This window comes from Mauremys reevesii, linkage group 1 (assembly GCF_016161935.1).
Source record: "Mauremys reevesii isolate NIE-2019 linkage group 1, ASM1616193v1, whole genome shotgun sequence".
Taxonomy (NCBI): Eukaryota; Metazoa; Chordata; order Testudines; family Geoemydidae; genus Mauremys; species Mauremys reevesii.
Window position 1 is genome coordinate 251879278 of NC_052623.1, and position 11372 is coordinate 251890649.

Here is an 11372-nt window from a genome sequence, read left to right on the forward strand (position 1 = left end):
GGCATGGGGAGACTCAAGTATGACGAGAGACTGAAAAGATTGGGATTGTTTAGTTTAAAGATTTGGTGAATAAAATAAGATGTGATAGAGGTATACAAAATGAACGGTTTAGAGAAAGTGAATTGGGTGCTTCTGTTTATCATGTCTCATCACCAAGGGACAGCCAGTGGCACTGAAAGACAATTAATTTAAAATTGATACAACAAAATTGCAAAAATCCTAATGTGCGTAACATGTGGAATTCACTGCTGCAGGATATTCTTGGAGACAGAAGTTGACTAGCATTCAGAAAAAGAATCAGGCATTTATATAAGCAATGAGACTATCCACAGGTACATTAGATAAGCTGAAACATAAGAGTTTGTATCCTATTAGACAATCACTAACTGATCGGGTTGTGGTGGGAAGAAACTTCCCTTATGGGCAGGTCATCCTATAATTACTCTCTCTGCAGTTTTTTGCACCTTCTTCTGGCGCATCCAGTACTGGCCACGATCATAGCGAGGATACTGGATTAGATGGGTCACACGTCTGATTCTGTATGGCAATTGCTATAAGAAGTAGGATGGCCTGGTGGTTAGGGTTCTAGTTTGGGACATGTGAGACCTGGGTTCTATTCCCTGTTCTGTTGCAGACCCACTGTATGACTTTGGGCAAGTCTTTGTGCCTCTGTTCCCCATTTATAAAATAGACAAAATACCCACCTCATAAGGGTATTGAGGATAAATAAAGATTGTTAGGGACACAGATCCCATGGTAATGGAGGGCCAGCTGTACCTGATCTAGAGATAGACAGGTTGATGTTAATAAATAAAGAGTTCTGAATTTATTTTAGGCTTTGTGACATTATGAGGCTGTCAGTATGTGGGATGAAGAAGCAGCATCAGTGTTATGATGTGAAGATGCACATGTCCTATATTTATCCCCAGATGAATCCACAGCCGCACACTGTCAAGACATTTGCTCAAACATCTGCATAGAAATGATTAATATAGACATATGTGCGTGTCTCTATGTGGGTGCTTTCATCTCATTGGCTGCTGTGCCTCACTGATACTTCTTTCTGAATGGCTTCTCTCTCTCCCATCCCATGCTGATGTTCTTGTCTGATTGGCTGGCTGGTTCCCCCGTTCTGATGCTTGTCTTTTCTCCTTCCAGGGACTGCATTGCGCTGTGTTTTTTGAACAGTGGTACAAGTTTTGTGGCTGGCTTTGCAATCTTTTCCATCTTGGGCTTTATGGCACAGGAACAAGGCGTGCCTATTTCTGAGGTAGCGGAGTCAGGTGAGTAGGCTCGGTGTGCAGGAAGAGCAGCGTGCAAGATAGGGTGGGCCATTGCTAATGTGGGACAATCTCTGGTCGCCTAACACTGACCATGGACTCCTTTTCTGCATTGTCTCTGACAAAAGAGCTCCTGTAAAGAGACCAGAGAACAGTGACTAAGGGGAGTCCCAAAGCTGCTGACCCCCTAAGAGGCACAATGAACCACAATAAACTAGATTAATTGCAACCCCAGGTTCAAATCCCAGAAGGGTCAACTCAGCTCTTCTGAGATAAATAAACTGAGTCCCAAGGTGGTTACAGCGTGTGGATCTTTGACATTAAGATCTGAGTTCCTGTTTGCTCTGTACAGACATTAGGAATCCACCAGCTCCCAGCCCCAGCCATAGAGGTGGAGCCCACAGCCTGCTGTGACTCGTCTGCCCTCACTCCTGGCAGTAGAGCCGTAGCCTGCTCTGGTTCCTCTGCTCTTCCTCAGCCAGCAATGGAGGCACTGTTTCTTGAATGGTGCTTCCTAGTGCCAGGAGTGAATTCATTGGGGAAGGTGGGGTGTGTTTTGCAGATGGGTGGGTGCCATAGACCAGTTCTGAGCTGCTAATCTCCCTGATTCTGCTTTGGAGACCTCTTTCTCGCTGCCTGTCAGAGCGATGGTGCAGCTGATGGCTTCTAGATTTGGTCCCTGCCATCTACTATAAATGACCCTCTTCTCACAGGGCCTGGCCTGGCATTTATTGCATACCCTCGAGCTGTCGTCATGCTGCCTTTCTCCCCACTCTGGGCCTGCTGTTTCTTCCTGATGGTTGTTCTGCTGGGACTGGACAGCCAGGTACAGATGCACAGACAGGACACGAGTGCTTCCTTCTTGTCTGGCCAGCTTCCCTTCAAACTGACAGCCAACACATTCCACTTGATAAATGGCCAGGTGGTGAGGGAAAGACCTGGGTTCAAGTTCTGAGGTAGCGAAGCACATTCCCCTGTCCAGACAGAGTAGAGCGCCCCAGTCAGCTCTCACTTAATCTAGTATGGGCTCGGCCCATCTGTGTGTCTCAGTGGACAGGGCACTTGACAGGGGTTCAGGCAACCTGGGTTCTATTCCCAGCTCTGCTACTGACCTGCTGTGTGACCTTGGGCCAGTAACTTCACCTCAGTTGCCTGTCCGGTCTATCTAGAGCATAAACTCTCTGGCGCAGGAGCTGTCCCGCTATGTGTTTGTCTAGTGCTTGGTACAATGGGGCCCCAATCTCAGCTGGAGCGTCTGTGCGCTATGATAATAATAATGTCATGCTCACTGCAAGCCTCCTCCTTCCATCCAGCTCCTGCAGCATGGGGAAGAGCTGCAGCCCGTTGTGTGGGAAGGGGTCTGAGCAGATGTCTTGTGAAACCAGGATTCTGGTTTCCAGCAATACCTTCTGGAGTCAGGGTTGTGGTTTCAGCAGCACCCCCTAGTGGGAACTTTCAGCATGGCACTGGTATGGATTTTAGAGCTCCGCTGTTGGAGCATGGAGGGAAGGCTGTGAGCTGATTTCAGCAGCATGCCTAGTGGGGGATTGGGAATTGGCCTAGCGCTGGTTTCCAGCAGCACGACCTTAGTAAGGGATTGAGGCATGGATGCGAATGGAAGTTCCTAGGACAGCCGTGGCACGGCTGGGGCTAGCTCTCAATGTTGAATGTGTGTGGTCTCTCCTGGCTGAGGGAAACCTGTCCTGAGAGCAAGAGGCCGTGGAGCAATGAAGCCCGGCCAGGTGGCATAGTAGGAGCGTGCTGACAGGTGTGTGAATTCTCTTCTTCCTAGTTCGTCTGTGTGGAGAGCCTGGTGACAGCTGTTATGGACATGTACCCCACCATCTTCCGAAAGCAAAACCGCCGTGAGATCCTGATCTTGCTTGTCTCCATCCTCTCCTACCTTGTAGGACTGGTCATGCTCACGGAGGTAGAGCTCAGAGACAGGAATCCCTCCCTCCATCCCTCCTGTAGCTCACAGTCTGTGGGGTGCTCCAGTCATCTCTGACTGAAATCCCCCTGGGCAGAAAGAGGACTTTAGAGCCTGTGGCTGGATTAGGAGCCCAGCTGCAGCAATTCCACCTTGGGCTGTAGTCTGTGCTCTCCTAAGATAAGCAGTGTTGGGTCAGAGCTCAGATGGGAGACCTCTAAGCTGCACCCCAGGTGCTGCAAACAGTGGTGTTACTGATTCAGTAGGTGGTGCTCTGCCCTCTTACTTCAGTATTGAATCTCAGCATGGGACTAGTGGGCACTGTGCTGCTGGAGTTGGCAGCTTTGGGGTGGGGTTTAAAGGGGACTCCTGACCCGAGTGGTCAGTAAGGATTCCGGGGTGTCTTTTACAAGAGTTGCTCTGCAGTGATGTGGCTCAGTTCCAGCACAGGGTTTTACATTCTGCCTCGCTAAAAATTCTTTCAGCTGGATAGTGCAGCTTTCATTGCCTGTCCTAAACTCTCGTGGACCCTTGCTCTGTGCTGGCCTGTGAGAGAGTGTTTTGAAGGTCAGGACTTTTCAGAGTTTCATGCTGCAGCCACTTCCTCAATCAGCCCAGCCTTGAGAGCAGCTGCTCTCAAGCCCTGCCAGGCCACTTTTAAACCCCTCACAGCAGGAGCAGGGTTTCACCCTGCTACACCCCCACCCCCACCTCAAGAACCCCTACACCGGGGGAGGGGGGGGCGGCGGGAGTGTTTGTCCTACCGGCCCAGCTTTCTCCTCAACTGGGCCCTCAGGACATCCCTTTCCTGCCGCAGGCTCTCCAGTGTTTGGAGCAGTCTGCTGGCTTCGTCCTTAGTCTGGGTCCCCATTGTAGACCTCCCTGGTCCTACGTGGGTTCCCACTTCCATTTGGGTTCCCACATCAGCCCTCCCGGCCCTTGTGTGGGTTCCCCCTTCAGTTTGGGTTCCCACATTGGCCCTTCTGGCCCCTATGTGGGTTCCCTTTTTTAGGTGGGGCCTCTCTGCCCCAGCCCCCTTCTCTCTGGGGGCCTCAGTCTGGACTACCCCTTCCTGGCGGCTAGTCCCAGACTGAGCCTTGGTTTCAGGCACTCCCCTTTTCTGTCTCGGGGGCAATGCCTCTTTATGTGGCCCTTGGTGTGGCAGTGGAAGCACCCTTGGCGCCTTCCCCCTGCCACAGCCCCAGTCCCGGTTGTGTGGGCCCTAGCCCTGTCTTCTGGGCTGGCCCGGGCCTTGGGAGCTCCATGAGGGCACACTCTCTTCAGGTGTCCCTGCTCCCCACAAGCCCAACAAGTTGGGGGCCCCCCTGTTACTCTCACAGGGGGAGCCTTGTCTGGGTGAGGCCTCTCTGCCCCAACCCAGTAGGGGCACACCCTTCTCCAGTGTCCCCGTCGCCCGTAGGCGAAACAGTCTTTAGGCCCCGGCACTGGCCTCCAGCCCAAGGTGCCTGGCCCCTGTTGAGGTCCGTGTGCCCTCCCCCGCAGCAGCTGAAGCAGCCCTGCTTGCTGCTCGGCGAGCCGGGCCACACAGGCTCTCCAGTAATAGTCTCTGTTCATTTCTTCAGTCTGTCAAGTCTCAAAGTCCAGGCAATAGTCCCATAGTCCTTGCCCCGGCCCTTTGTATCAGGGGCGGACCGCTATACCCGCATTCTCCACCACGTGTAGATGGGTCGGACTCACCCCTGCGGCGCCTCCTGCTGGTGACGCCGGGAATTAGCTCAGTCCAGTGCTGGAGTGCCCTCTGCAGGCTGGTGATCCACCTGTCCTCTGGCCCCCGTGTCCCTCCCTGGACCCGGTGCCCTTTCACATGGGGGTGCTGCCCCTGGCAGTAACCCCTTTCTCTCTGAGTCTCCCCTCCTTGGGGAACCCCCACCCTCTATCCCCACCTTGCCTCAGTATTGGCTACTGCCAGTCATTGTCTAGCCCCACACTCTGGGGCAGACTGCAGTATCAGCCTACTCATCACAGGCAACGGGGTTTGGACCTGCTGCCTTGGCCTACCCCTGGGCTGCCTTCTGCAACCCCCAGTACCTGTTAGCCCAATGTTAGGCCGCAGCCTGGGGCTTTCCAGGCTGGAGCTCCCCAGCTCCTCTGCCTTTCCCCAGCCCTGCTTCACTCAGGTATCCAGTTTCTAGCTCCCTGCAGCCAGGCCCTTCTCTCTCTGAAGGCAGAGAGAGACTGCCTTTCCTTCTGGCTTCCCTGGCCAGTTTGGGGCGTGGCCCCAGCTGCAGCCATTTCCTCAATCAGCCCAGCCTTGAGAGCAGCTGCTCTCAAGCCCTGCCAGGCCACTTTTAAACCCCTCACAGCAGGAGCAGGGTTTCACCCTGCTACGCATGCAAACCAAGCCCTACCCCTGTCTCATTTGAAGGCTATTGGAGCATCTTTATCCCTTTCTTCCTTACTTGATGGGACCCTCATGAGCACTATGTGCACAGTAAGCTGCTGGGCCTGGTTCTGACCTCACGTCTATTTGTGTAAACTGGGATTAGCCCCATGGAAGTGGATAGAATTCCGCTGGCGTAAAAACTGGCGTGAGATCAGAATTGGGCCCAGGTTCCCTTTTGGCAGTGGGAGGGGGTGATTCGTGTGTGTGGGTTTCTCTCTCTCTCTCTGGCTCCTTCTGTCTCTCTTTGGGCCTGGTGTTTGAAAAGCGGCCCCTGATTTTGCACCTGCAATTTTGTGCCTGGAATTAATTGCAGGCCTGTATTGTAGCAGCGCCTGTAGAATTAGGCAACTAAGCCAGCTAAAATTTGGGCCGTCAATGATTTGGGCCTGCAAAATTGCACTCACAGTTATATCTGGGTGCAAATTTGGAGTCTGAGTTGATTTTTGAACATTAGACCTGTGGGTCTCTTTTCCCATTTCCCACTACTAGGCTTATTTTTAGGACAGTCTGAAAAAAATAACTCTGAACTCCTGGGCAGTGACTTATCCTCTCCTGGAAATGAGAGGCTGCAGAGAGAGCAGGGATGGAATCTCGGGACAACAGGATTTCCACAGAGGTCCCCAGTACAGATGAGGTTTTGGCCAGGTTGGGCTTATAAGGGGAATGCTTGTCATTGGGCTCTGTCAGGAGATGGTGGGGCAGGAAGGTGCCAAAGACCTGAGTTGGTTCTTTCTCCAGCTGAATGGCTTGACTTGTCCCTTAGTTAGATTTCTTCTCACTCTCTTCTTGACCCCTCCCAGGGTGGGATGTACATCTTCCAGCTCTTCGATTACTACGCTGCCAGTGGTATGTGCCTGCTCTTCGTTGCCATCTTTGAGACGCTTTGTATCGGCTGGGTGTATGGTGAGTATGGGCCTGGTGGCCAGCAGCTTTCACTGACTCCGAATCCCTGAGTGGACTCTTGTCCCCTCACTGGGGCTGGTCTCTCTGTTATCCCCAAGAGCACCAGGCCACAGATCCCCTTCGTAAACCTGGTACATTGGAACCCTTTACAAACAGTAGCCCAACATGTCCTCACTTCAATGCCCAGGGACTTAGATAGTGAGAGCTTCCTGACAGCAGAGCCCTGGGGGAGCTGGCTGGAGAAGCTGCCTCATGCCAGCAAGGAAGTCCATGACCCTAACAAATTTCCCGTTTGCGCTTATCTATATTACCCATAATGCTCCATTTCTGAGCTCTCTCCTCTCCACATGGGTCTTCCTGTCGGTCAGTATCCTCTCTGGGCCATGCAGACCATTACTCTTGGTCCCTTTTGTTAACAGGGTCTCGTTCCTTGTCTTTCTCAGGTGCTGATCGTTTCTATGATAACATTGAAGACATGATTGGTTACAGGCCATGGCCTATTATCAAATACTGCTGGGTCTTCATCACGCCAGCTGTCTGCATGGTGAGAGCTTGGAGGCCATTGGTCTGGGGGCCTGAGAGAGGAGTGGGGCTGGTTGGATTGTTGTGGGAGTGGGGAAATGGATCGTTCTGGGACCCCTGTGTTGGGGACATATTGAGTAGGTAGCAAGCACTTTCCCATGGAGCAGGCAAGCTTGTAATGGCTCACTGGCTCAGTGTGGCCATCACGTTGTCCTCCAGCAGCTGATCCTTAGAAGGTAATAACCCTACTGCTACTGACAGCTATGGTACGTCTACACGGCCAGCAGAAATCCACGTCAGCAAGTCTCAGAGACAGGGTCTGCAGACTCAGGCTCATGCTATGCCACTAAAAAAAAGCTGTGTAGACATTTGGGGTGGAGCTCAGGCTCTGCTTCAGAACCTGAGCTCCAGTCCAATCTTGAATGTCTGCACAACTATTTCTAGTGCTATAGAATGAGCCTGAATCTGTAGACCCAGGCTGTGAGACCCTCTGCAGCAGGTTTCTGCTGGCTGTGTAGACATACCCCTAGCGAGCAGACTCCCACTTTAGCTCAAGTGGCCTGTGGTTTGGAAGCCAAAGGTTCTAACCCAGCTGCTGCTGTGTGGTCTATCTGATCACCATGGACATCCATGAGTGGGGATGGAATAACAGGGAGGGAACAGATCACCAGGGACTGCTGCTAGGATGAGCTCTTGGCTGAGATAACAAACACTAATTGAAGGGGCAGCAGCATCCAAGTGGGTCTGATGGATGCTCTGATTGTTGCTCCTCGGGGGCTGTCTGTCCCCAGGGAGATCATGTTGGCTAATGGCATTGCTTCCCCGCTTCCTCTCTTCTTGACTTCTTCCACCTCCCCAGGCGACCTTCCTGTTTTCTCTGATTAAATATACCCCTCTGACCTACAACAAGAAGTACGTGTACCCCTGGTGGGGAGACACCCTGGGCTGGCTGCTGGCTCTCTCATCTATGGTCTGTATCCCTCTCTGGATTGTCTACAAACTCTCCATGATCAAGGGTTCCCTGAGAGAGGTGAGGCTGCTGCTTCAGGAGGGGGTCTGGGCCACAGAGGCGTGATGGGGGGGGGGCTTTACAGGTCATTGGCATATTGAAGTGACAGCCTCTTGAGGTGTGATTGGTGTGTTGTGGGTTAATAAACAGGAGCGTAGAATTAAGTTACTGGAGCTCAGTCTATTACTGTAAAGAATTAGTGGCTTTATTGAATTCAAGCTGGTTGGAGGGCTACACAGAACTAGCTGCCTTCCTGTGCCTCGCAGTTATTGGCTCTCCATCACTTGTCAAACACCGAAGGAAAACAGTTTTGTGGGAAGTACTGATAGGAGACCAAGTGCAGGCCCGAGGCCAAACGCAGTCCACTGGGGTCTACGAATAGCCTGTGGGCTGCCCTTGTCTCAAGTGTGGAGGTCTGACCTGTGGGGACTATGGATCCCAGTGTATGATCCTAGGCTGCATGCTGGGACCTGTAGGTCCTCTGCTGAGTCCCCACCATCTCATTGTTGGAATGGAGAGTGGTGGGGGCATCAATGGAGGCTTGAAGTCACCTTTACACTGCCTGTGCTGTGAGGCAGCCAGGTGCCTACACAGCATTTGGTTTAAGTTAGAGCAGCCTCAGGGCCGCTCTTGCACTGTTTTTCTCCTGGGCCAGAACACAGCGTGCTGTGACCATGCACCTCCCTCCAGAATGTCCTCTGCCTGCCATGAGGCTCCTCTAAGCTGGCTTTAGAGACCTTCTGCACTTGGGGATCCCTGAGATTTCTTCACCAACTTTCGCCCCCTAGAGCAGTGCATGGGGATGGACTGTAAGGAAGAACTGGGTCCGTAACCTCTGTTCTCTCCCTGTCTGTGGAGAAAAGCCTCTGCTTTTTGCTGACATTTCCATCAGCAGAGCACCTGTTGATGTCCACAGGGGCTGGGTTAGTGCCGTTCTGAACACCCTAGGAGTGGCCTTTGGATGTGTACAGCCCTGACTATGAGGAAGCAATGGCTGGGTGCTGCTGCTCTCAAGCATTGTGGGGTTGGTCTGCATTTGAAACGTGCCGGATGGCTCAGGTGTAAAAAGCTGGGGTCAGTACGTGGGAGGCTGACTTTTTTTTGGCAGTGTCACAGCGTTGGTCAGGGACATGGAAGGGAATTTTCCCTGGGTCCCACACAAGTCCTGGAGATTCCCAGCTGCTGTTCGAACAGCCAAGGTGGTCTTCAACTGTCGTTTAAATTGTTATATCTGGATGTGGGAACTGGGGCTATTCTAGGGTATCCCTGGACTTAAGGGGCTGGTGTTCCAGTAGGGGGAGGGCCTACGTGTATGAACTGGGAATCATTCAGCCTGAGATCCAGGCATGATTACCAAATTCCTCCATGCCTCTCTCCTCCGTGCTGCCTTTGCTGGAAGGCTACTTAGAAAGGGGCTGTTTGCTGGGGGTGCAGTTTGGGGGATGAGGCTGTGGTTGAGCCAGATCCACCCCTACACCCTTGTTCAACATCCAACTTTGTCTTTCAGAGATTCCGCCAGTTGGTCTGCCCAGATGAGGACTTACCTTTCAGTCTGGGTGCAGGGCAGCCCCTTCCTTCCACCAGACCCAGCCTCCTGATGCTGACAGAGCTAGAGTCCCATTGTTAGGGCCACTGTGGCCCCCTGGATTGTTTGATACACTCCTTCCAGCTGTCAGATGACTCAAGGATTCTCCACTTGCCGAGGGGAGCAGGACTTGTGAGCTGATCTCTCTTCCGCTGGAGGATTTGATGGGCTCAGCAGGGGCTGCCATAGAAGGGTCTCCAGGGACAGTGTGGAGTCAGCGATGCACCTTAATCGTCTCCTGGGGAGCACACACAGGAGCTGATTCAAACAGCTGAGAGTCCCCAACACTCCAGTGGGTGGGACAGGAGATACTCAGCTCTGGAGTGGAGACTGTCAAAGGGTCACAGAGGCTCTTCTCCAACATGGACTTTGAGGACCTCTCCATTCATTCCATTAAATCCTTTATCTTATCACTTCTGAGTGGCTCTGCCTCAGTTTTGTCTCTTGTGCTTTTTTTGTAAGGGAACTCTCCCCTCCACACCAGGAGTCATTGCTCCTAGAACTGCTGCTTGTTTCCAGAACTACACGGAGTCCAATCTGCCAGGACCACCACTCTGGGCAGGGGTGATGGGTATTTTGGTGGCCCAAGAAGCCAAGTTCCCAAGTTCAAGGCGGTGATGCGTTGTGTGTGGCTATTCTAAAGGGGAAAGTCCACACCAAATTAGACGTGACTTCCCCTCACTCATCTCCCAGAATTAGAGAAATATTATATACTGTTACTCCTTTTTGACCCAAGTGGTTATTAGAAGAAACTGATGATGGAGTCAGGCATTCCTGTTTTATTTACAAGGAATGTACAAAGTCCCATTTCTCTGACCACAGTAGGAATTAAATCAGAGATTGTGTCTTTACTCACAGTTCCAAGCCTCTAGTCAGCACTTAGCCCAAAACTCTCTCTCAGTTTTTGTTCAGGGCCACATTCCCAGTGCTTATCCTGACTCTGTCCTTGCTGTGATTCTCCCTGCTTCTCTGCCTTTTGGCCTCTCTCTTCCACAGACACACAAACCTTCTCAAAACAATATCCAGCAAAACCTCTCCACCCATGCCTTGTGCCTGTGTTGTGGATGGAGACCTCTGTTGTTTCAGCTGCCTGGTTCCATATAGGCGTTTAAATGTTTTTTACAATTATCTTAAATGAAGGGCAGCACTTACATCCAACCTATAACAACCATCCCCAGGAAGACCACACGGATGCCTCTTCCTTCATCAGGCCCTGAACAGAGCTGATAAACCCAAAGGAATGTAGCAGCTCAGATCCGTGACTCTGAAATCCAAGAGTAGAGGCTGCTGCAAGGCAGGAGTGAGGTGTGCTGGCCAAGCTGTGTGGGGATGCAGGACTGAAATGGCAGGAGATACAGCAAGAGCAGACGTAGAGGAATGCATTGGCAGAGGGTTTGTGTTTTTTCCAGGGGAGAGGCTTGATTTTAGGACTAAGGAAGTCTTTGCAGGTCAGGACTATGGTATTAGGGCAGGTCTGGAGGTTTGGGCAGGTCAGGTGCTTTGCAGGGCAGATGGGAGGGATAACTGGAGTAGAAGAGGATGCTGCAGGCCAGCATGGAGGTGCATTAGCAGATCTGCATTGGGCCCGTAGGACTGCAATGGCAGCTAGTGACTGGTGTATTGGGAGGTCAGAATTGAGGAGCTCAGGCAGAGCTGTGCAGTACAATTTAAATGTAATACTTATTTGTGAATATTATTGAGATAGTATCTTTCAGCAGTAAGTTCCCATGTAAATATTC

General features: G+C 51.9%; 1 protein-coding gene across 3 annotated transcripts in view; it reads left to right on the forward strand.

Annotated features, from left to right (window-relative positions):
- The window catches only part of SLC6A13 (solute carrier family 6 member 13), a 60508-nt gene extending 50489 nt beyond the window's left edge, over positions 1-10019 (forward strand). For all 3 annotated transcript variants that reach the window (XM_039520002.1, XM_039520003.1, XM_039520004.1), the window contains 7 exons: positions 1159-1283; positions 1994-2106; positions 3073-3210; positions 6415-6517; positions 6961-7061; positions 7899-8069; positions 9556-10019. In XM_039520002.1, coding sequence (XP_039375936.1) covers positions 1159-1283; positions 1994-2106; positions 3073-3210; positions 6415-6517; positions 6961-7061; positions 7899-8069; positions 9556-9675 — 871 coding nt within the window. In that variant the 3' untranslated portion in view covers positions 9676-10019. The remainder of the gene's footprint in view (positions 1-1158; positions 1284-1993; positions 2107-3072; positions 3211-6414; positions 6518-6960; positions 7062-7898; positions 8070-9555) is intronic.
- Positions 10020-11372: the final 1353 nt, after the last annotated feature.